General features: G+C 36.7%; 3 protein-coding genes across 15 annotated transcripts in view; 2 read left to right on the top strand and 1 right to left on the bottom strand.

Moving 5' to 3' along the window:
- The first annotated feature begins 668 nt into the window (after positions 1 to 668).
- glmp (glycosylated lysosomal membrane protein) lies at positions 669 to 10,548 on the top strand. Of its 2 annotated transcripts, none has more exons than NM_001004580.1 (6): positions 669 to 862; positions 3,313 to 3,585; positions 5,251 to 5,445; positions 5,879 to 6,097; positions 7,551 to 7,816; positions 9,693 to 10,246. In NM_001004580.1, the coding sequence occupies exons 1-6, from the start codon at positions 764 to 766 to the stop codon at positions 9,862 to 9,864; spliced, it is 1,224 nt and encodes a 407-aa protein (NP_001004580.1). In that variant the 5' UTR covers positions 669 to 763; the 3' UTR covers positions 9,865 to 10,246. The 2 variants fall into 2 exon arrangements, with proteins under 2 accessions (NP_001004580.1, XP_073786884.1); XM_073930783.1 differs by having other exon boundaries at positions 678 to 862; positions 5,251 to 5,535; positions 5,598 to 6,097; positions 9,693 to 10,548.
- Positions 10,549 to 11,579: 1,031 nt separating this feature from the next.
- tmem79a (transmembrane protein 79a) lies at positions 11,580 to 17,442 on the bottom strand. 12 transcript variants are annotated; one of them, XM_009293920.5, is made up of 7 exons: positions 17,322 to 17,404; positions 17,070 to 17,088; positions 15,906 to 16,135; positions 15,540 to 15,803; positions 14,519 to 14,704; positions 14,103 to 14,325; positions 11,580 to 12,706 (listed from the first exon to the last, which is right to left on the bottom strand). In XM_009293920.5, exons 3-7 carry the CDS (start codon positions 16,051 to 16,053, stop codon positions 12,514 to 12,516), a joined length of 1,014 nt encoding a protein of 337 aa, XP_009292195.1. In that variant the 5' UTR covers positions 16,054 to 16,135; positions 17,070 to 17,088; positions 17,322 to 17,404; the 3' UTR covers positions 11,580 to 12,513. The 12 variants fall into 12 exon arrangements, with proteins under 12 accessions (XP_009292195.1, XP_068071304.1, XP_073787326.1 ...); XM_068215203.2 differs by having other exon boundaries at positions 15,540 to 15,800; XM_073931225.1 differs by having other exon boundaries at positions 15,540 to 15,797.
- Positions 17,443 to 17,938: 496 nt separating this feature from the next.
- Positions 17,939 to 25,800, top strand: part of msto1 (misato mitochondrial distribution and morphology regulator 1) — a 14,110-nt gene continuing 6,248 nt past the window's right edge. The window contains 6 exon segments of the mRNA NM_199887.1: positions 17,939 to 18,119; positions 20,128 to 20,257; positions 21,722 to 21,791; positions 21,890 to 21,965; positions 23,926 to 23,989; positions 25,237 to 25,396. Of these exon segments, the coding sequence (NP_956181.1) occupies positions 18,036 to 18,119; positions 20,128 to 20,257; positions 21,722 to 21,791; positions 21,890 to 21,965; positions 23,926 to 23,989; positions 25,237 to 25,396 (584 nt within the window). The 5' untranslated portion in view covers positions 17,939 to 18,035.

The raw sequence follows: 25,800 nt of genomic DNA, 5'->3' as shown, positions 1-25,800 counted from the left end.
GGTAATTTCACTTTGCAGACATTAATTTGCAGTCTAATTTAACCTATATGCGATTAATTTAGCTACATAGCTGGGATCTGTATGTAAAATATTTAAATCCTTAATTTCAATTCTGTTCTTTTCTTCTTCATTGTTTTCTTCTCTGTGTGATTTACACCAATGTTCATTTTCAGCATTTTAGAGTGTATTCACTGCAGTGTGTGTGTGTGTGTGTGTGTGTGTGTGTGTGTGTGTGTGTGTGTGTGTGTCTGTGTGTCTGTGTGTGTGTGTTTTCACTGCTGGATTAAATGCAAAAATTGGGACATGTGTAGGGCCAGGACTCGAGTCGGAAAACGAGTTATTGACATTATTACAGTCGAACAAATCGAGTGATCTGAAAATTTACTAAAACAACTCACATAAAAAATACTATAGTCAAGTCTTTGAATGCTTGAATATTTATATGCATTAATATTTTGTAGTAATGCCGTAGTTGCCAACACAACAACCATAGTAATATAAACAAATGGCCCATGCCGTTTTAAACTGAATATTTCCAACCCGGATAGCAGGATCTTCTCAACCCTTGTGTGAAGACAAGACTAGACTTCTTTCTGAGAGTTTTAATCCGAGTCCCACATGAATTACTGCGCATGCGCAGTTTTGCCGTGACTTCAGAGCAGCCATTAGTTCTGAAGGATCACATGACGGATGAGTGTGAAACTACAACACAACAGCAGAAATGACACTTATTCATTCCGCTTTTGTGTCCAGAGTTTAAAAGATGTCGATGTTTAAAGTGAGTTTAATCTGCTCGCTGTTGCTGGTTGTGTTTGGAGCTGCGCGGGGATTTCTGGGAAGAGGTGATGCTTTTCGACGGAAGGTGAGCCTTATAAACCATAATAAACACAATATCAACCATAATACATCAAATAATGATAATAATACACATCAGCGAAACAGACTTTACACCCGAACTGCACTAAATAACATTCAAAAAGCTGTAAACACTTACAAAACAGTTAAAGTTACGACGAATAAACAGTCTGTTTTGTTTGTAATCCAGTGATTGATTTATTAGACGTTTTGTATATCTACTAGTCATGTCTAAACTATTATACATGATAATAATTATACAGTATTTCAGTATACTGAAGCTCAACCCTTACAGAAGCATCTACAGTGAAAATAATACCATAATATTTATGGTAATAATTATATACCACAGTGTTTACATGCTATTCTAAGCTGTTTAAAGCTGAGATTTGAACAGTTTGGTATGCCACAGACCCACGAACATTACAGATATGTAATAATAGCTGAAAGGAATCTACAGAGCTAGAGAACCAATCTATACAGTGAAAACTAATATAATAAATAGATCGAAGATATTATATTGCTGTTATATGTACATTTAATCACTGTCAGAGACTTGAGACTCACAAATGAAGATGATAAAAATGCTAAAAGCAACAAAAAATAACATGTGCAGTTGACAGAATAGAGAACAGGTAAAAGACTGTGTTATAAAGTCAGCAAGCTTTATTATTTTCATTTCTGTAAATGATAGAATAGAATGTGTTTGGATTAGAGGACCAGGCAAAACTCTCGGCTCAATTCAGACAATCGAAGAAATCTAACTCAGGAAAAGAGGAAGGATATGACACAGAACAACAGTTTTATCGAAAAGAACACAATGTTTAAGTGTAGGTTTTAGACACTTGAGTGGCAAAAGATGCATCTTTAGTCAATTTACTGAACATGTTTAAAGACTTTTAAGCCTCTACAATGCAAAGCCTCTGGAAAACACATAATTACGTTAAGATGCTAAATTATGTTCAACTTATTATTGTAATATATTTTTTATACATTAAGAGGGCCTTTCAATTTTATTTTATCAAAACTTTTATTTATTTATTCACTTTATGCATGTTCTCTGCATATACCAAAGCAGTTTACATGTTAAAAATCATGTATTTAAAAAAAGAAGCCTGTCAGAATCACTACTGTGCTATCTTTGCAATGTAAATTTAGTTCTGTATTGTAAATAGTTAACTTAAATGGCCACATTTACAATTCAATGCGAAACTACAAGCACTTCTCGAGTGGTATTTAACTTTATTTGCTAGTTTCTTTGTTGCTCAGAGAGTGAATACTTCTGTATACTGTTATATTCCAGGCTGAGAAGGGTCAGAGTACACTTAATGTTTAATACATTTAATATAAAGGTATATTAAGTATTATACACTATTTATTGAATTTGACTGTATACATTTTTTATTTCATGAGGACAGTTTAGTTTTATGCTCTATTCATTTTGTGTTGTTGCAAAATACATTGTTTACGCTATACACACAATCATCATTTATATTTTTATATTATATTCATTTTCATCATTAATATTACATTTATATTATATATATATGAAGAGTTCAGATGCAAAAACCTGAGTGCCATCTGAAATTGTCTCCTAGAATGAGCTTTTTCCCCTCAGCCTCCAATATTTTTGTTCAGTTTGTTCACTTTAAAGGCAATGCAAATAACCTATTTTTGCCACAATAGTCGATTTGCTGAACAAACACACAGGAGCTTGTGACAAATGCCCATAGAAGAAATTTTCAGGCGTAATTTGGAGGTTTTTGCATATGAACTCTTCATATACACATCATTATGGAAATGCAGAGAGCGTTATGAGAGCTGCCATCTTAAAAGAAACTACAATGTTTACATTTTTAAATTTCTTTTAGTGATATTTTTAATGTTTATGTTGGTTTTTATTTCAATTATTATATATTAACATTTATTGTATATTTTTCTAATCAAACATTCTAAAGTTCTGAATGTCCCTCTATCGGCCCTTAACATCATGGCCTCCCAATCATCCCCTCTCTACCGAATTGGCTCTATCACTGTCCCTCTACTCCACCAATAGCTGGTGTGTGGTGAGCGCACTGGCGCCGTTGTCCTGTGGCAGCCGTCGCATCATCCAAGTGGATGCTGCACACTGGTGGTGGTGTGGAGAGACCCCCCCTCATGATTGTGAAGCGCTTTGGGTGTATGGTCATACACAATAAATGCGCTATATAAATACACACATAAATACACACATATAAAGTGATCACATATTAATGAGGATATTTATGAGTATACACTTTTTACCATGTTAAAAATTAAATTTAGAAACCTTTACATGTGCTCAATATATATAAATTATTGATTGAATTTACAGAAATCAGACTATATCAGTATATTTAGTGTTTTTAAGGTGTATTTAGAGCTGATCCTGACTGTAGTTTCTATAATTCAGTCAGTGTAATATGTGGTTTTCTGTAGGTGTCTGTGGAGCTGAATCCTGGTCTTGCGCCTCCTCTTTCTCTTCCTCCTGGGGTGGGTCTGGTTCACCTGCGGGGTCTGGGGGACAACGACACGCTTCACTTCGTGCTGTGTAACGCTGGAGCCCCAGCGCTGCTGCTGGTGCACAGTAACAGCACTCGCTCTGCAGTGACGGTGGACTGGCCGGAGTTCATCAACAGCAGTTCAGCAGGCAGCCTGAGGGTGGAGCCGGAGAGCAGCGTCACGTACAGCAGCGCACTGGTGTTCACACGGGTGAGTGAGTGTGAAAATACACACTAGTCACTAATGTAATTATGTATTATAGTATGACAGCGCACTAGTGTTCACACGAACACGGGTATTTTCAAACTCACACTTTTTTTTTTACACAGTTTGTCCTCATGAAAACGAAAGGTGACCGAAACTGATGCTTTCTGAAAACTCCAGCCAGGGTGAAGATTGCCCATAACTCTGGGTAGAGTGTGTGGTAATGGTGATGAAACAGTTGGAGTTTTCTCCTCATGATGTCAACTTGTTCTGTTTTCTCCTTTCTGATTGGTTGACACAGCTGGGTTCACACCAAACATGGAAGATGCAAATGAGGCAAAATTCTGCACATTTGCTGCAAATGCATCCCATAATTTGCATAGTTCAGCCACAGTACTGTAATCCCAATAGCAGTTCTCGCTTATGCATTGATTTCTATGCAATTTATTTGTGAAAAAACGTAATTCCCTGTTTGGTGCGAACCCATTATTAAGTGTCATAATCGCCCCCTGTTGGTTTGGAGTGTGCTGAAGATGCATCACAGTGCGTTTAAGCGTTTACATTTGGACAGAGTTTTTTTTTTTATAAAAGCGGGGAAAACTGTTTATAAAAATACCCGTGTCTGTGTGGACATGACCTAAATATGTACAATAGTCACTAATATAAACGTGTGCTACAGTACTGCAGTGCACTAGTGTTGAGTAAGTCAGTGAGCAAGTGTAAAAATGTACACTAGTCCCTAATACAGGGGCGTCCAAACTTGATCCTGTTGGGCCGGTGTCCTGCAATGTTTAGTTTCAGACCCCAATCAGACACACCTGGGCTAGCTAATCAAGTTCTTACTTACTAGGCTTTCTAGAAACATCCTTGCAGGTGAGTTGAGGCAAGTTGGAGCAAAAATCTGCTCCAAGGTCCAAGTTTGGACACCCCTGCCCTTATATAAACATGTATTATTGGCTCACTGGAGTGATTCAGGATAAGACAAAAAAAAACACAGATTGGAAATTGGATTCAAGACAGACTGACTACCTTTATTCTGTTAATTTTAAGACCAAAAACAATCGTTGTGTAAACGGGAAAAAAAATATTTTTTAGGATTTGATGTCTAATAATACCTTTAATATAACTATAATAAAATAATAATAATAACTATAATACTATAATAAGTTTTAACATATATATATATATATATATATATATATATATAGTCATCCACAATTTATTCATCCACAATGACTTCTGGGACTCTTCGAGTGAGTTTTGTGCTCAAGTCTGCATCGGTGATTCCTCGATATCAAGAACACATTCGGTAACTTTCACACGTCCTCCGTTCTTGCAGTCTTGAGTTTTGGAACTGAACTTTGTCAGTTGATGATGACGTTACGCGAGGACACCGGATCCCTGAAGAATGCATATTGAGAAACAGCCCTTGATTAGTTGATCAGCTGTGTTTGATTAGGGTTTAAGCAAAACAGTGCCGAGCTGCGGCCCTCCAGGAATCCAGTTTGAGACCTTTGGTATAAAGGAATAATACGTAAACAAATACTGCGATCATTAATAGTCAGATAGTGTGGTCTGTCTCATAAGTATAATCTATCTTTGCCATTGAGTTTTTAAAACACTGATGAGTATAAAATATGAACACTGAACCCTGTGGTCTGTCTCTTTCAGCTGTGGGAATATGATGATGTCAATAACACCGCAGACCCACAGAAAGCAGCAGAGTCCAGCTTTTATCCTCCATACGAGCTGCAGAACTTCGTCTGGTCTGAGCTGAACACCACCCTTAACCAGTCGGAGCACACAGTGGTGCTGTGCGGAGGAGAGAAAACCCAGAGCTTCAGCAACGGCTCCCTCTGTCTGCAGGTGAGAGGAACTGCAGCCGCAAACACCACACTGTGGACATGTACACACATGCACAGGTATTTTTATATATATTTTATAGCTTATTTTATAGCTTATATATATATATATATATATATATATATATATATATATATATATATATATATATATAGTTTTTGCCACTAGTCTTTTTTAAAAATCACAGTTTTGACTTATTATTTCGACTAGGAATACTAGAAACGAGACAACCCTAAGTAATTTGCATTGTGATTATTCAATTTCTATGCCTAAACACTGTACGACTCACCAGACACCAATCAGATAGAGCTATTCCAAGCATCTGGCGAAACATATCACAATATTTATTGCAGTAAAATATGGCAATATCAGATTCTTCCAATATTGTGCAGCTCTAATAGGTGGATATAAAAGTGTGTGTGTGTGTATGTTTCAGGTGTCGGTGTTTGAGTCTCAGGGTCGTGATGAAGCCTGGCCGAGTCTCCTTCATAACGCCAACTCCTCGCAGCTCCGCGTGTGGATAAACGGAGTGACGCCGCGAGGAAATAACTCTAGATTCATTCTGGAGTTTCAGTCTGTTGGAGACGCTGGGTTCCAGAGCCGAGTGGACATGCGCAGCTCCATAGACGACGAGTACACACCCTCCATATTTAAGGTAATCGCAGAAAACCACGGTAAACGAATCCGCTGGGAATATTCAACACTTATTATATTCAATTCCAGAAAAAAAACATACAATCTAGCAGTACTTCTATACACAGGCGGGTGTAAATGTTTACATAATTAACTCTTATGCTTAAAATAAGGATGAAAGGCACTACTTTTATCATTTCAGGTCATTTAATTACAGTTTATTATCATGTACTTGCCTTAAATACTGTAAATAAATTCAACAGTTCCGTTTAAATCAATTTAGAGAAGCAGAAGAATTATGTTTTACAAATATGTTTTAATACTGTTTTATTTTAATTCTAACTCTATAGAATTAAAACTCTCCCAATAATAGTTTATTAGTTCTTTAATTAAAAGCTAAACAGAAACTAAAACAGCTGATGGAGTATACACTAACCTGCGCATTATTCAGACACTAGATGGCGCCAAACAGTCAAAAACACAAACAGCTGATGGAGTATACACTAACCTGTGCATTATTCAGACACTAGATGGAGACAGTCAAAAACACAAACGGCTGATGGAGTATACACTAACCTGCGCATTATTCAGACACTAGATGGCGCCAAACAGTCAAAAACACAAACAGCTGATGGAGTATACACTAACCTGTGCATTATTCAGACACTAGATGGAGACAAACAGTCAAAAACACAAACAGCTGATGGAGTATACACTAACCTGCAGATTATTCAGACACTAGATGGAGACAAACAGTCAAAAACACAAACAGCTGATGGAGTATACACTAACCTGCGCATTATTCAGACACTAGATGGAGACAAACAGTCAAAAACACAAACAGCTGATGGAGCATACACTAACCTGCGCATTATTCAGACACTAGATGGCGCCAAACAGTCAAAAACACAAACAGCTGATGGAGTATACACTAACCTGTGCATTATTCAGACACTAGATGGAGACAAACAGTCAAAAACACAAACAGCTGATGGAGTATACACTAACCTGCGGATTATTCAGACACTAGATGGAGACAAACAGTCAAAAACACAAACAGCTGATGGAGTATACACTAACCTGTGCATTATTCAGACACTAGATGGCGCCAAACAGTCAAAAACACAAACAGCAGATGGAGTATACACTAACCTGCGCATTATTCAGACACTAGATGGCGCCACATGGTCATAAAGCACAACGTAACATGAACAGATATATATATATATGAATGTGGATGTAAGGATATGGATGAACACATTCACTGACGCTGTTTCTCAGTTCACGGATGAGTGTGTGTTATTCAGATGTTGTTATCTGGGAATAACATACCTTGAAATCTTGAGACTGACCAATCAGGAACAAGTATTGCACACAGCCATGAAATAATCTGTGATAACAACCTCCTGGATGTACTTTATGCTATATTTAAGAAAGCCTGATCTCTCTTTCTCTGTGTGTGTGTGTGTGTGCAGGTGTCGGAGTGGGTGTCGTCTCCTGTAAACTCCAGCAGTGTGTGGGGTTTCAGTCAGTGGAAGCCGGTGGCGTACCGTAAAGCTCGTCCCGTGTTCGAGGACGCCACCGCCTGCAGACACTCAGAGCTGGTGTTTGTGAACGGCACACCTCCATCTGCTGTGATTCAGGCTTATTTCACACACAACACTCGGATCTACGGCCTCAACATCAGCTTCGGCCTCGCTGAAGACCCCGTGTTCTACGACGCCACCAAATACATCAGCTGGTGAGAGATTCATCTTACAGTTCAAGACTGAGTTATTTAGTGAGAGCGCCCTCCTGAATTATTTTACTCTCATTTTCTGTTTAACGGAGAGATTTTCCCAGCACATCTCCAATCATAACAGTGTTAATAACTCATCTCTAATAACTGATTTATTTTCTCATCATCATGATGACAGCACATAATATTAGACTGGATATTCTTCAAGACACTAGTGTTCAGCTTACAGTGACATGTAAAGGCTTCACTATGGTAATTAGGGTAAAGTTAGGGTAATTAGGCAAGTCATTGTATAACAGTGGTTTGTTCTGGAGACAATTCAACACTAATATTGCTGAAGGGGCCAATAATATTGAGCTTAAAATGACTTTAAAACAATTAAAAACTGCTTTTATTCTAGCCCAAATAAAACAAATCAGACTTTCTCCAGAAGAAATAATATTAGAGGAAATACTGTGAAGATTTCCTGAATCTGTTCAACATCATCTGGGAAATAATTGGCAAAGAGAATTATTTAAGGTTAAATACTTTAATAATTAAATTTCAGAGACTTAAAACAATGCTTTGAGGGATAAATGTGGTAAACTGGAATAATTACTTAAAAGAGCTATTTCTGCCTTATTAAATGCCTAAAATTGGTTAAAATAGAAAGTGTAAGCTGATTTAGTAATGTTAAACATTATTTAAAAATAAATTCTATAAATGTTTTAGACAATTTTTCTGGCCACATTACTGTGTTGTTACATAATTATTAAATAATTATTACATTTTGGTTTATTATTTACTTTCATCTCACACGTGCCAATAAAAAATTACATATATATAGTAATGTGAATAATAAAATGTGTTATATTAATCACATTATTTTATACATTTAATACACATATAATACATTAATTGTGATATTTTTAGCAATATTTAAAGTGTAATTTTATTTAGATGATGAAAGTTCAAATTAATTGCATATATATTACTGCTATATTTGTAATGGGGTATTTTAAAACACTTTTTATTTGGTTAAATGTTACAAAAAGATTTTAAAAATAATTAAAATAATTATAAAACATACGATGTAATACAAAATAAAAAATAATAAATATTTTTTCCTATCATGCTTTAAAAATTAAATGTACTTTATATTCTAAATAACTATTAATGTATTCATGAATTAACTTTAAGTACTGTTTTTATCTGTTGATATTCAAGTAAAAATACCTCTTTAATACTGAGTGCTGACTGTTTACGGTTCCCACTCAAAAGTAACATGATTGGTTAAATCAAGACACACACACACTCACATACATACACACATACATACATTTTGTCTCAAAAGTAAGATTTAAAAAAATATTTTTAAATAACATTTGATTGAAAAAATAATTGCGTATATATTACTGTTATATTTGCAACTGGATATTTTAAAAACATTTAAATATATTTTTATGTTATAAAAATAATATTAATAATAATAAACATTATTGCTTAGATTTTTTTCATTTATGCTATGAAAATCATTTGTACTGTATATTTAAAATGTCTACTAATGTTGTCTTGTAGCTCATATATTAAATTAAAAGTATATTCCATATTATCATTATTTATATTTATATTTTTTTTATATTGATCTACAGCTATTTTAGCAGTTTTTTATTCAGGTTTAAACACTACTGCTTTAATACTGAATGTTTACCATTCCTGAACTCTCTTGTCTCTCATTGGTCAGATAGCCCCACCCCAAAGTAACATGATTGGTTGAATTGAAAAACACAAACAATTGAAAGCCTCAAACTAACAATTGACTTCCAGAGACTCTAAACATTAAACAGACACACCTGAAATGAAGAGATACTAAATATGAAAGGTTTTCTCTCCTCCGCAGGACGGTTTTAATGGGTTTGGGTGATCCTCCATCAGACTCGTTCTCCCCATTAATCATCATCATCATCACGGTTGGTCTGGTCACTCCGCTGGTGTTCATCATACTGGGCGGAGTCTTTGTTTGTGTCCGCAAGAGGACGTCCCAGTCAACAGCATACGAGCCAATCAACTGAGGCCACATGGTACAAGCCCTGCCCACCCACGCACACACTGCCAATCAGCGACGAGGCTGCTGACTCCTGATTGGACAATTAAAACGAACACACACACACAAGTTACTGATGCCTTTTTGATCGTTACATAATGAATTTTTATACTGATTGGCTATTGGATCACAGGATGAATATGCAAATTAATATTGTTTTGTTTTTACATCATTTCTCAGACATGCAAATCAGATATCAGGCCAATTTTAAATCCTTTAAACTTGATTTCCTCTTTGATATTGAAATGAATGCAAATGTTTTGCTAATTTAATGACCAAGTGCACTTCTCAGGGATTTATTTTGTAAACATTTCATTTGCACCCTGTTTATAAAGAAAACCACTCTAAAATGTGTGTTTGTTATCGTCTCCAGCACTTATAGACATGTAAATATGGATTTCTGACACGCTGCTGTAACGTTTTCCCTCTATATAAATGAACGAACTCTCTGATTGATTCTGTGTTCACTGTAAATCAAACGAGGCGACACGGTGGCTTAGTGGTGTGTACGAGTGTGTGTGTAAATGAGAGTGTATGGGTGTTTCCCGGAACTAGGTTGCAGCTGAAAGGGAATTCGCTGTGTAAAACATATGCTAGAATAGTTGGCGGTTCATTCCGCCTTGGCAACCACTGATGAATAAAGAGACTAAGCTGAAGGAAAATGAATGAATGAATGTGAATCAAACACTAAACACTAATGCTCATTTATTTAATGTAAACAAACACGCTTAATTATGGCTTCAGTTTAAATATAAGTAAATATTCAAGTTCAGGGTTTGTGTTTACATAATATAATCATCCACCGTGTATGTAAATACACCAAACACATGCATATACTTTAAAATATGAGCATTTTAATATTATGAAAATCAAACATTTATTCAGAAACACATTCAGACGTTATATATACACAGACATTATGATATTAAATATTAATATGTACCATAGAACTGTATAATATTGATGATTATTGCATGTCTGAAACATTCAACATCAGAATACTGTAAAACTAAACAAGAAAATACAGATATTATCTAGAAGTTCATCTAAGTAAATATAGAATTATTATAAAATTAAGTTTTGCATGATAGCAACCTAAAATAAAGCAGTAATGAGCTCATCATTGTCAAAAATTTAAGAATAATTTGGGATGAAAATGTTGATATGAAATAATGCAAAACATAATTAAGATTGTTCAAATATTAAATATAATTTATTTGGTGTTTTAGTACATAAAACTTAAAAAAGTAAATAAGTATTTCCTCTGGAACTTGATGATCAAAATTGTTATTATGTAGTATTATTGTATTATTTTTATATTTATATCTATTTTGTATTGTTTTATGTAGCTTTTACTGCTTATTTATTTAATGTAAACAAACATGCTTACTTACGGCTTCAAAAAGTAAATATTAAAAGTAAATATTCAAATTCAGGGTTTGTGTTTACATAATATAATCATCTACTGTGTTTATAAATACACATAAATACATGCATATACTTTAAATATTAACATATTTATAATATGCAAATCAAACATGAAGCCTCTATTCAGAAACACATTCAGAAGTTTTATATATATATACTGTATACAGACATGATGATATAAAATATTAATATAATATGTACCATATAACGGTGTAATATTGATGATAATTGCATGTCTGAAACATTCAACGTCAGAATACTGTAAAACTAAACAAGAAAATACAGATATTATCCAACAGCGAGTCTGAACAAATATAGAATTAAAATATAATTCAGTTTTGCATGAAAACAATCTAAAATAAAGCAGTAATGAGCTCATCATTCTCTAAGATATAAGAAGAATTTGGGATTAAAATGTTGATATGAATTAATGCAAAACATAATTAAGATTATTCAAATATTAAATATAGTTTATTTGGTGTTTTAGTACATAAACAAAATTAAAACAAGTAATTCCTTGGCAACTTGATGCTTAAAATAGTTTTATTGTATTTTTTATTAGTATTTTTTATCATATTTGTATTGTTTCTAGGAATTTTATAGTGTTTTATGAAGCTTTTATGTTGTTAATGCTTATTTATTTAATGTAAACAAACACGCTTAATTATGGCTTCAGTTTAAATATAAGTAAATATTCAAGTTCAGGGTTTGAGTTAACATAATATAATCATCTACTGTGTATATAAATACACACAAATACATGCATATACTTAAAATATTAACATATTTATATTATGCAAATCAGTCATGAATATAAACATATTCCATACATGTATATAAACGTATTTACCTATGATTTAAACAGTACATCATGTAAATAAACCTGTTCTATACATGGCTATTATACAGCATATACATGCATATGTGTATTTATATTGATAAATGCACACAGTAAACACTACATATGATGTAAACAAACTCATTTCATATGCGATTAATCGTTTAACAGCCCTAATAATCGAATAATTAAGCGTTCCTCATAGTTAAAATCAGTGTTTTCCTTCATGTGTGGAGTGATATATTCTCAGTGCAGTTGTTTCAGTCTTCATAGTGTGGCGTCTGTATTAAACCCAGCAGTGTCTGTTATTAGATAAAGGATCTGAGTGTTCAGAGTATCATCATCTGATCTTCAGCCCCACCATCTCTGTTTCGGGGGCGGGGCTGTGGTGGGCGGAGCCACATCAAACACCGCCTCCTTTCCGATCCCTGAGCCAATGAAATACAGGTTTGCTCCCAGCAGGACGAGCAACGGCAGGAAGGAGAGAGAGAACCCCAGAGCACGAACACTGCTGCCGAACGCCACACACACCCAGTAGATCAGCCTGACACACACACACACACACACACACACACACACACTCAGTAAAATGATCGAAAAAGTCTTCTTTTGTGCCTGTGTGTGCAACAGTTTAAGTGTGAGTGTGTATAATTTGTGTATTGTGTCTGGAGTGTGTGTGTTTGTGTATGTATAGAGTGCATATAGTGTGTGTGTATAAGAATGTGTGTGTCTGTGTTTATAAAGTGCATAGTTCTGTGTGTGTGTGTGTGTAGACTGCATATTGTGTTTTGTGTGTTGGTAAATGGTGTGTGTGTGTGTGCACGTACGCCCACATGTAGAGTGCATGTTGTGTGTGTGTGTGTGTGTGTGTATATGTGTGTGTTTATATAGAGTGCATTGTGTGTGTGTGTGTGTGTGTGTGTGTGTGTGTACGTACACCCACATGTAGAGTGCATGTTGTGTGTGTGTGTGTGTGTGTGTGTTTATATAGAGTGCATTGTGTGTGTGTGTGTGTGTGTGTGTGTACACCCACATGTGGAGTGCATGGTGTGTGTGTGTGTGTGTGTGTGTGTGTGTGTGTGTGTGTGTGTGTGTGCATATAGAGTACATTTTGTGTGTGCGTGTCTGTGCACGTATAAGAGTGTGTGCATTTGTGTATAGAGTGCATATTGTGTGTGTGTACGTACGCCCACATGTAGAGTGCATGTTTTGTGTGTGTGTGTGTGTGTGTGTGCATATAAAGCGCATTTTTTTGTGTGTATGTGTGTGTGTGTGTGCGCGCGTGTCTGTGTGCGTATAAGAGTGTGTGCATGTGTATAAAGTGCATATTTTGTGTGTGTGTGTGTGTATAGAATGCATATTATGTTGTGTATGTGCGTAAAAGTTTGTGCATGTGTATAGAGTGCATATTGTGTGTGTGTGTGTGTGTTTATAAGAGTGTGTGTGCATGTGTATAGAGTGCATATTGTGTGTGTGTGTGTGTGTGTTTATAAGAGTGTGTGTGCATGTGTATAGAGTGCATATTGTGTGTGTGTGTGTGTGTTTATAAGAGTGTGTGTGCATGTGTATAGAGTGCATATTGTGTGTGTGTGTGCGCTTATAAGAAGGTGTGTGCATGTGTATAGAGTGCATATTGTGTGTGTGTGTGTGTGCGCTTATAAGAGTGTGTGTGCATGTGTATAGAGTGCATATTGTATGTGTGTGTGTGCGCTTATAAGAGTGTGTGTGCATGTGTATAGAGTGCATATTGTGTGTGTGTGTGTGTGCTTATAAAGTGCATATTGTGTTGTGCGTGTGTGTTTGTTTGTGTGTGTGTGCGCGCATGTGTATAGAGTGCATGTGTGAATGTGCCTATAAGAGTGTGTGTAAAGAGTGCATAGTGTGTCATTTTTGAGTAAACGTGTGTGTGTGCGTGTGTGTGTGTTATGAATGTCACACACCTGCCGAAGACGAAGATGACGGTGAGCAGCGGCACGAGTCGCAGCGTCTGCTGGTGTGTGTATGTTGCCATGACGCTCAGCTGCAGGAAGTAGAGCAGGAAGAGCTGCAGCGACTCGCGCACGTAATGACGGTGAACACACACCTCACGCTTCTGCAGCGCATCCACACACACCGGCTGCAGACTCCTGAACCTGAGCCGAGACACACCCTCAGCCAACACACCTGAAACACACACACACACACCGCTGATCAGTGCTGGACTAAAAAGTGTGTGCGTGTTTGTGCACAAGTGTGGGTATATAAAATGTGTGTGTATGTGCAGTGTAGTGTTTGATGTAAAAGTGTGTGTGTGTGTGTTTATACGTGAATAAGAATAAGTGTGTGTGTGTATAAGGGTGTATGTGTGTGTCCTCACCCAGGATGATGGGAATGGTGGCGAAGAAAGCACACCTCAGAGTGTAGACCAGCCGGAGGGCGGAGCTTTCAAGGGGAGGAGCTTCAAAGGGGAGGAGCTTAAAGCCAGCCCACGTCAATAAAGGGAAAATCACTGCAGCCGTGGCGACACACACACACAGACGCATCACCTGCACACTGTAGCTCACTGACACACGCGCGCGCACGCGCACACACACACACACACACACACACACACACACACACACACACACACACACACACACACACACACACACACACACACACATATATATAGATATATATCAGTGTCAAACTCACAGTTTCATCATTCATTTAGCAAAACATTTGAGATGTGTGTGTGTGTTTCTGTTAGTGTGTGTTTCTGTGAGTGCGTGTGTGTTTCTGTAAGTGTATGAGTGCAAGTGTGTTTTTCTGTGATTAAGTGTATTTTTGTGTGTGCGTTTATCTGAGTGTGTGTGTTTTTCTGAGTGCGTTTCTGTCTGTGTGTGTGTGTGTGTGTGTGTGTATAAAATGTGTGCATATGTCTGGTAGTGTTTTGTGTAAGTGTGTGTATAAAAAAGTGTGTGTTTCTGTTAGTGTGTGTTTCTGTGATTGTGTGCATGTGTGTTTATCTGAGCGTGTTTGTGTTTGTGTACAAAATGTGTGCGTATGTTCAGTAGTGTTGTGTAAGTGTGTGTATAAAAGAAAGTGTGTGTGTGTGTGTGTGTGTGTTTCTGTTAGTGTGTGTTTCTGTGATTGTGTGCATGTGTGTTTATCTGAGTGTGTTTGTGTGTGTGCATCTGAGTGCATTTCTGTGAGTGTGTGGTTATCTGAGTGTGTGTCTGTTTCTGTGAGTATTAGAGAGAGAGAGAGAGAGTGTGTGTGTGTGTGTGTGTGTGTGTGTGTGTGTGTGTGTGTGTGTGTGCGTGTATATATTTGTACATGTGTGAGTGTGTTTTTCTGTGTGTGTGAATATGAGTGTGTGTGTGTGCATGAGACTGTATGTGTGTGTGTTTTACCTTCATCTTTCAGGATCTCCTTCATCCAGAGCGGCGGAGTGTGTGTGTGTTGAGGACTGTGTGTTTGCGTGTGTGTGTGTATCTTCTGCTCATACTGATGCATCTCCTCCTCTTTCTGGACGTGTGTTTGTGTGTGTGTGTGTGGCTGGACGATGGTCACGTTGGCAATGAACGCTTGAGCTGCTTTCTCTGGACTCCAGGAGTCCTGCTGATCTTCATCATCATCATCATCTTCATCTTCATCAGTCAGTGAGTCTCCTGCTGCTGCAGAGTCAGAGGAGTTCAGCATGTGTACACATTCTTATTCTGATACTTCTGTCAGTGTGTGTGTGTGTGTGTGTGTGTGTTGTAACAGAGTAAGGTCACCTGTGTCTGCTGTGTGTTGCGTCTCCTCTGTGCACTCCTGCAGTGTGTTCTCCTCTCCTGCTGATCTCGGATCAGTGGCGTCTGCAGGTGTTTTCTCCTGTGCTGCTTCATCCTCAGGGATCAGCACCTCCGCCATCTTGCTCTTCATTTATTTACACTTATTTACATTCATCAGTCTGGAATCATGTCTGCACTTCAGTTCTTCTGGGTTTGTTTACACCACAGGGGTCCTGCAAATGCAACAAGGGGTAAAATATTCAATTATAACCAGCAATTGTTGTTGTTGTTTCACCTGATTTAAGTTATAAAATGAATTTAAGGCTTAATTCAGCAAACTGAAGCCTTTCTGAGTTGCAGTACTAAAGTTCTGGGTGTGAATCTCAGGTTATGTGTGAACGGATCAGAGGCAAACACTTGGATAAAAGCAAATATTCATTTTCCCTCAGCTTAGTCCCTTTATTAATCAGGGGTCCAAAAATATGTTGCCCTTCCAGCTGCAACCCAGTACTGGGAAACACCCATACACACTCTTACACTATGGCTAATTTAGTTGATCAGTTCCCCTATAGCGCATGTGTTTGGACTGTGGGGGAAACCGGAGCACCCGGAGGAAACCCACGCCAACACGGGGAGAACATGCAAACTCCACACAGAAACACCAACTGACCCAGCCGAGACTCAAACCAGAGACCTGAGTGCTGTGAGGCCACAGTGCTAACCCCTGAGCCACCGTGTCGCCATTAAAGCAAACATGCCATGTAAAAACTAAACATTTGAACAGGAAATTATTAATTATTTTAATAAAGGTAAAATAAGTAGTGTGTGTGTGTGTGTGTGTGTGTGTGTGTGTGTGTGTGTGTGTGTGTGGACAACAGGTATTCACAATACTTCTCAGTGGACAGATTAACTCAGACGTTAGTCATGTGTGTGTGAATAATATTAAAATAATTACTTTATTACTATATTTTTCATGTTTTTAGTATTAGTGTGTGTGTGTGTGTGTGTGTGTGTGTGTGTGTAGTCAAAAACACCAGATACCACACAAACACACACAATACTTCTCTGTAAGCTACTCTGATTCACTCTTGTGTAAACATTATCATAGTTAAGTAGTGTGTGTGTTTGTGTGTGTGTGTTTGTGTGTGTGTGTGTGTGTAGTCACACCTGTTAAACCTGATCGCCTCTGTGCCAGAAAACACACAAACACAGCAGAAATCAGCACAATACACAGATAAACACACCTTCAGTTCACTTTACTCCAGCGGGAGGCTTCATTTATAACAAACACAGTCCTAAACTCGCGCTAATGTCAGATTTAAACACGGTTTTCTGTTAAACTCGGGTTTTTTGGCCCGAATCCTCGCAGATATCATCCAAAAACTCTGAGTATGAGAGTAAAATGCTGTTGTTTCTCACCTGAGCCTCGTCTGAGGAGAATAATGTAGTGTGTGTTGAGGATATTCGGTCAGATTGAGAACTTGAGAGTGTCAGTTTCGATCAGGACAGGTGTGACAATACACAGGTAAATCGTTACAGTTTCTCAGAGTCACGTGACTGTCTGTCACGCCCACAAGATCACGCGCTGGGTTTAAAATAAATAAAAATAAATCATAAGCATATAAAAAGGTACAATAAAATGCATAATGATGAGTATGTAAAAATGAGATCTTTAAAGTTGTGAAACACCATTCACTGCACTAAAATATTAGCAAATATTACATTCTACCTGTACTAAACTAAAGCACCTTAGTGCTGAACACACATCTACATTTGTTTATGTGTGTTTGTTGTTTAATTAACAGTAAACGAATCACTTAATCACATTTTGATGAGATTACTATTCTGGCAGCTCGTGTTGTTTACTAGCGCTGCACATGTGTGCGAGTCTGGCGCAGTGAAACCAAACTACACTGCGGATGAGCGACGTCTCTTTCATCCAATCACTACGCGATATGTGCAATGACAGCCAATCACGGTGGAGGATTAGCAGAGGGAGAGCGCACACACGCGGAAGCCCATCAGTAGCAGTTCGTCTGTAGATGCAATGTGTTTTCCAAGCGCATCACGAGAAATATCTGCTTCATAGCTGACAAAATGATTTTTAAAATAAGTTAATATCTGAAAAGCATCATGAGTGGTGCGTGCAGGGAGGTGGTGACTCTCCAGCTGGGGCATTATTCCAACTTTATCGGGACGCATTGGTGGAATTTGCAGGTGAGTTTGTTTATGTGCAGTAGACTCGTTATAAATGTGTAATATAGTGTCCGTGTAGCAACAATATATGACTGGACAAATGAATTCAGCCTCCAGAAGATGTTTTAAATCAGGTACAAACCCAGGCTCTTATTTGACCACGGTAATAATAGATAACACTACAGTAAAACTAGCATTACCACAGTTTCCAGCTGCTTAAAATAGATTTCATACAGGTAAAGTGGGTTTAATATTGGGATATTCAGACATTCTCCTTAATAATATAACTCCAGAAAGTATTATTTGCAAATTCTAAATAGGGAAATCATATTAGCAGCAAATGGCTATTAAAGTACAGCACAGAGTCAACAGAGGATCATTGTCTTGCTGAAATGGTTTCATCCTCCTGCTAATGTAGATGTTGAACTGAAGCAGCTGATGTTCATTTACACTGAGGAAGGGCAGAAGCTTGCTGAAGAACTACTAAGAGATTTCAGCTGCTGTCTGGGCTTTCACTGCCGAATACACCTCCCTTCCTTCATGTGTTCAATACTTTTTTTACACTGTTCACTGAATTAGACAGTGTTACTGTTGTTTTTAAGTCATTCTCTCATGCCAATTCAGGTCAAATATTCAAAGTCACTTGGTAAACAATATAGATATTGCTAAATGGACGAATGTGCGACTATAAAACCAACTTTGCCTCTATCAATATTCATTATTTATGCTTGTATAGTCAACCCTGATAAAAGAAAACATCACTAAATATTCTAATGGTGTCCAAATACTGTTATCTATAGTTAATATCTTGTTTATATCAGTGTTGATAATTAGTTAGTGTTTATAACTAGTACAAATTAATGTCTTTTAATATGTTTAATTAAAATTAGTTCAGCCTCCAAAGGATTAAGCTTCTTTGTGTTGAATCAGGTAGAAACCCCAGGCTCTTATTTTACTACGGTAATGATGGATAACACTACAATATGGTAAAACTGTTAACTTTACTAACATCACCGCAGTTTCTGACAGTGTCAAACTGCGTAAAATTGATTACATATTCATTATTTATGGTTATACAGTCAATCCTGATGAAAAAAAACAACAAAACAGTCCAAATACTGTTATCTATAGTTAATATCTAGTTTATATCAGTGTTAATATTAATAACTAGTTAGTGTTTATAGCTAGTACAAATTAATGGCTTTTAATATGTTTAATTAAAATTAATTCAGCCTCCAAAACATTAAGATTCTGTGTGTACAATCAGATAGAAACCCCAGGCTCTTATTTTACTACGGTAATGATGGATAACACTACAATATGGTAAAACTGTTAACTTTACTAACATCACAGCAGTTTCTGACAGTGTCAAACTGCGTAAAATTGATTACATATTCATTATTTATGGTTATATCGTTGGCGCTGACTAAAAAAACAAATATATTAATAAGAAACCATCACTAAATATTCTAATGGTGTCCAATCACAATTAATTATCGTTAATATTAAGCTTATATCAATGTTAGTGTTTATATCTAGTACATATTAATGAATTTTAGTATGTTTAATATGTTTCTGGCATTTATTAAAATAATCTGTCACCAATTGAAGGACAAAAAAACTAAACACATTACCAGTAGAGATCAATAGTTTCCATTCATTGAATTTATTTTTCTTCGACTTGGTCCCTTTGTTCATCAGAGGTGGCCACTGTGGAATGAACCGCCAACTATTCCAGCATATGTTTTACACAGTGGACGCCCTTCCAGCTGGAACCCAGTACTGGGAAACACCCATACACACTCATTCCATACACTACGGCCAATTTAGTTCATCATGTGCATGTGTTTGGATTGTGGAGGAAACCCACACCAACACGGGGAGAACATGCAAACTCCTCACAGAAACACCAACTGACCCAGTCAGGACTCGAACCAGCGACCTTCAGTTACTCCTGTATGTGATATTGATGATACACTCTGCTCACTGTTGGTTATATGACTGTGTGTTTTGTTCTGTCTGCTGTCAGGATGCGGGTCTGGTGTATGATGCGGATGTGCCGGCCGGCGAGCTGCAGAGTGACGTGTTGTTCAGAGAAGGGCTGACTCTGGCAGGGCACGTCACATACACACCTCGCCTCATCGCCATCGACCTCAAAGGTAGAGCAGCAAGTCCATGCAAATGTCAACCTTGCCATGGGAAAACACAGTTTTTTTGTAAACTAACACATCTCTTTTTTTTATTTTTTGTAAAATCTATAAAGTGATGTTTTTTCCCCCAAATAGAGCTATTTAAACCATCTGGTGACATTGTATTTATATCTCAATGTTTATATCGCAAATAACTAAATATCACAATATCAGATTTTTCTCTACTGAATACTGTTAGACAAATTGTCTAATATCTGGAGACACTGTATTCGTGTCACTATATTTATTGCAGAAAAATAAAATATGGCAGTAGCAGGTTTTTCCAATATCGCTCAGCCCTGCAGTGTGTGTTATTGCTGTGTGTAATGTTCTGGGGTCCGTTCTTCGTACGTGGATTACTCAGTTAGCTGGATTTGGATATTGACGATTTGACACGATCCAGGATCGTTTCGTTCTTCAAAGCTGATCCGAGATTTGTTGTTATGGCAACAGTTCTGCTAGGTCAAACCTGATCGGGAGCAGGTTCAAATCATAAACAGGATTAGATCGGCTCAGTTCAAGCAAAGATAATACAGAAAGCATGTACCGAGTTCTGATATTTTCTTACAGTAAAAGTTAAATACACTTGGGAAAATAGTAAATATTTTTAAACTATATATATAAAAGTTATAGTCATTAATAAAATAAATAAAGTTATACATATTAATAAAACGTATGCAATCTGCACCCTCAAAATGAAAATACAAAGACTGCCACCTGGTGGTGTAAAGAGAAAACTTATTGAAATGAACTTTTTAGATCGCTTTAGTACAAATTGTGTATAATAGAAATGCACAATATGTGACTTTTTTTAAAAGCAATAATACATTTATGCAGTCATAAACATGTTTTGACAGTTAATATGCCAGTGATGCTTCACAAAAGTTGCAGACGCCTTTACCAATATCAAAATGCTTTTGAAAACATCCAGTTATTCTTTACACCGATTAAAAAACGGCTACTATAATAAAGAAAATCTTTTCTAAATGAAGAACTAAATACATTGATTTGCATTGAAATACATGATGAATACTCTTGTCTTGACAAATGAAAGTGTAAAGCCTGCAGCTCACAACAAATGTGAAGTTACTGCGTGTCATATTTATCAAGCCGTTTACTGCTAATTTGATGTAATTTTGCTCACATGGATAATTGAATATTAATCAGATGATGTCATCACGCTGCTGTGCCGTCAGCCAATCGTTGCATTGCTGATCATGATTTCTAGGATCGATAGATCTGTCCTTAACAACAAATGCAGCGATCTCAGATCAGTTCATCCAGATATTCTAATCTGATTCGCGAACTTGTTTGAAGAACCAAATTAGCGAGAGATCAGTTATCAAGATTAAAAGATCCAGGATCTGCCAAATCATCTTAGATCATTTAAGCGAGGTACGAAGAACAGCCCCCTGATGTGATTGTTTTCTGCAGGAAGTCTTCAGACGCTGAGGAAGGAAGGCAGTCTTTATGACACCGAGAATGAAAACAGCGCCTTTACATGGTGCGAGCATCTGTATTTTATTTGTGTTTATGAATATTGGCATGTTGTATTTGCAGCATTAATGACGTCTGATTTTAATAAATGTCTTTTGATTTTAGGGATGGACAGATTATGACACATCAGGAAAGTCCTCCCAGTAAAAACTCTTTCCTGCAGGAGCTGGATAATCTGGATGTAAGAGTGACTGAAATAAGAATAATAATGATAGAATTAGGCATGGGCTGTTAAAAGATTCTGACAGTACGATGGATATAAATATCATGGTTTCACTATAGTGAGATTACTGATCTTAAATATATTCTTTTTAAATATCTGGGTAAAAAACTAAACCTTTTCCCCTTTGAAAGCATTATATTTTAATTTGGGAAACATGTATGATATTTCAGAGCAGTAAACATGTCAGGCTGAATTATTCAAAAGAATTATTGACTTCTGCTGTCTTCATTTCTTTCGAAAACACTGATTTCTTTACTATTTAAAAACGGCATCTTTGGAGATATTTTCTGCTGGAGATACTGCTCTCAAAAAATAAAAATGTAAATAAAAAATTGTGACTTTTCCAAAACGCAGTATACCTTGAACACAGTTATCGTCCCATGCCTAAATATAATACAGAGTTTGAAAAGAATCAGAGTATCACTTAACCCTTAAAGACCGAGACAGCCGCCCGCGGCTAAAATAAGTATTGCTCTTAAATGTTTAATAACTTTTGATCCGCTGATCCGATTCATACAATTCAAAGATTGGCATAAAGAAGAGAATCTCAGCTTATCATTCGCGGACTTCCAGAGGCTCCGGAATCAGTGCGGTTACGTCATCAAAATTTGACAACGCTGATTTGACAAAGAAACGCTCGTCACTGTGTCTCCGGACAAACCAGACATGATACATTGATGCATTGTCCCTCCTCCATGCCCAGACTGGTTCAAACTCGCTATATCACAACCAATAAGCATAGGTTTCACTTTTGTTTGTGTACCAACAAGCTTTTTGAACAACACGGAATGAGAGAAAGGCATACATTTATGCGCGGCTAAATAAAACGCAAAAAAAATGTTTTGCATGAAATAATTTTCATACTAAGTACTTTTGCATGCACAGCAGCACAGAAACATGACAAAACAGTGACACAGCAAAGACGAACTGCTGCTCTTGCTGTTTTCAAAAGACACAAATGAAGGTGCAGCTGTTTGTCCGCATTGCAGACAACCATATCCAAATCCATATCCACAGACAACCATAATCAAATCCATATCCACAGACAACTATATCCATGCTGGCACATAAAACCTGAGGATGTTCCATATTGAATCTAGTTTCGTTATGTAACTATTTATGGTATAGTAAATATTTATATCTATTTTTTTTACTGAGGATTTGCACCATGTTTATTTGGACTTTGACACATTATTTATTATTTTCTTATTTTTTTATTTGTTCATTGTAAGTGGTGTTGTTTATAGTAACTGAAAATATATTATTTGGAAAAAGTCAAATTTGCTTCACTGTTCTATTATTTTGTAACATTTTTTTTCTGTTTAGTTCATTCCCAGAACTTTTGGGCAAATACATTGTCAGTAAATAAATGCATTTTTTTCCCCCATAGAAAAACGCCTTGAAATAACATTGAAATAAATTGCTATAACTTGTTCAGGGAATTGTGGATGTAGACAAAATTTATTTTGGAAGTATAAAACATCATAGCATGTATTTCTAAAGAAAGAAAAACAAACTTCATAAGGTTTTGTTTGAAATAACTAGAAAATGCCACTTTTTTAAAAAATCGTTTCTGGAAAATTCTGGAATATTTTCTGTCTGTTCATATGTTTTTGGACCAAAAAATATTTTAGACTGGACCTTTAAATGATACAGATTGAAACTTCAGGTTGTCCTGTTTAAAATGATATATGACACTTGAGGCTGACTGCTAAAATAAAAATAAAACTGCTTTTAAAAAAAATAATAATATAGGCCCATTAGGTGCCCACAAAATACCTCTAGGTCCCTCCTGCTAACTCACAGGGTAAAAAAATGATTCGTGCACCATTTTAAAAGAAAACAACTCAAAACAATGTTTGTAAAGTTTGGACAGGGGGGTTATTATTTATCTATTCATCCATATCTATCTATCCAGACAGGAGGTGTACTAGCAGAGTCAGATTTCAATCATCTTACGTCCTCGGTGGACAACTGCTCAGGTGTGTATGAGAGCAAACATAAGTCATGTGACGTGATGAATGAATGTGAATTAAAATATTGTCTTCATTTCATCTGTTCATTTTTATTCTATGATAATGTAGTAATTGTAGTGTTCTGAATCTATTTCTAAACAAATCATTTGAGTTGGTGATTCAGTGATCCGTCCAAAGTGAATCACTTGCTTTGTTTGTAAATCAGGGGTGTCCAAACTCGGTGCTGGAGGGCCGGTGTCCTGCACATTTTAGCTCCAACTTGCCTCTACACACCTGCAAGGATGTTTCTAAAAGCCTAGTAAGAGCTTGATTAGCTAGCCCAGGTGTGTCTGATTGGAGTTGGATCTAAACTTTGCAGGACACCGGCCCAACAGGACAGGGTGTGGACACCCCTGTTCTAAATGAATCAGCTATTTTGAATGAATGATTCAGTTTCTCATTAAGAGAGACTTGCACCACTATGATATGCTATGCTTTACTCCCTGTATTCGCGTGGGTTTCCTCCGGGTGCTCTGGTTTCCCCCACAGTCCAAACACATGCGCTATAGGGGAATTGGGTAGGCTAAATTGTCCGTAGTGTATCAGTGTGAATGAGTGTGTGTGGATGTTTCCTATGGGTTGCAGCTGGAAGGGCATTTGCTGCGTAAAACATATGCTGGATAAGTTGGCGGTTCATTATGCTGTGGTGACCCCAGGTTAATAAAGGGACTAATGTCGAAAAGAAAATGAATGAATGAATGAATATCCTGCATCACTTCCAAATACATACCGATTTAAACATGTAAATATCTCATGACAGAAGCAAAAACGTGAAATATTTGCGTGTTTATTTTGTGTGTGTTTATATTTAATGTTTGATCAGTCATATGCAGCTTAATTTGCATAACTTTAAAGCTGATTTTCTCAATATTTACATTTTTTAACCTTCAGGTTCCAAATTACAGACAAATATTGTTCTTCATTATTATTTTATTATTATTTAATCAGTTTTCAGATGATTTAAAAATCTCTACCTCCTCCAGAAACGCCCCTTATGACTGGTTTTGTTATCGAGACGTTACACACAGGCCAGTTTCATTAGTTTGCCTTTTTTATTACTTCAGTTGAACCACAATTCAGCAAAATCTGATTTGTATTAGTTTATTTTCAGTCATTTTTGATTAATCATGACTCTTTTTTTTTCTTCGATGGAAGCGTACCCACAGTTTCATCCACATCTGTATGCACATATGTTATTATTGTATCTCCTGCAGTACCCGGAGCCAGTGTTGCCGTGGAGACAATAAACAGCAGTCTGGAGCGAATACAGAAATCCTATAGGCTGGAGGGAAGCGTGAGGGTGTGGTCAGATTTCCTGAGGCTCCACCTACATCCTCGCACCATTTCTGTCATTAACCAGTACAACCATGACGGGTGAGAGACTCGTGCAGCAATGCAAACACATCATTTCTAGATGCACACATTAAAATCTAATTCAGGTACTTTATTGTTATTCACATGTACGTATACAAAGAACAAAATTTGGTAACTTTGGCTCTACAGTTCCAATAGAAATAACTCTAAACAATAAATAGAACAATATATATATATATGTATTATACAGACTGACAGTCCTCATGGTTAGGATGCTCTCTATGGCACTCCTATTAAATGTAGTGAAAATGGGGGCAAGTCTTCTCATCATCCATCGCAGGAAGTGTAAACGTTGCAAAAATAGCAATATAACTGACAGAAATAGCCCTTCACTTTCAGCCTTCTCTATTAAATGTTTTAGCATGGTAAGTTTGCATTGATGGTTTCATGTGTGTGTGTGTGTG

The sequence above is a fragment of the Danio rerio genome, chromosome 19 (genome assembly GCF_049306965.1).
Source record: "Danio rerio strain Tuebingen ecotype United States chromosome 19, GRCz12tu, whole genome shotgun sequence".
In the NCBI taxonomy this organism is placed as follows: Eukaryota; Metazoa; Chordata; class Actinopteri; order Cypriniformes; family Danionidae; genus Danio; species Danio rerio.
This window is presented reverse-complemented; position numbering and strand designations above follow the sequence as displayed.

Coding starts and splice junctions, on each gene's coding strand:
- tmem79a (NM_001109727.2), bottom strand. CDS start 16,053: ATGAAGAGCAAGATGGCGGAGGTGCTGATCCCTGAGGATGAAGCAGCA. Junction 14,705..15,539: donor GGAGATCCTGAAAGATGAAG/GTAAAACACACA, acceptor CGCGTGTGTCAG/TGAGCTACAGTGTGCAGGTG. Junction 14,326..14,518: donor CACCATTCCCATCATCCTGG/GTGAGGACACAC, acceptor TGTGTGTTTCAG/GTGTGTTGGCTGAGGGTGTG.
- glmp (NM_001004580.1), top strand. CDS start 764: ATGTCGATGTTTAAAGTGAGTTTAATCTGCTCGCTGTTGCTGGTTGTG. Junction 863..3,312: donor GTGATGCTTTTCGACGGAAG/GTGAGCCTTATA, acceptor GGTTTTCTGTAG/GTGTCTGTGGAGCTGAATCC. Junction 3,586..5,250: donor GCGCACTGGTGTTCACACGG/GTGAGTGAGTGT, acceptor TGTCTCTTTCAG/CTGTGGGAATATGATGATGT.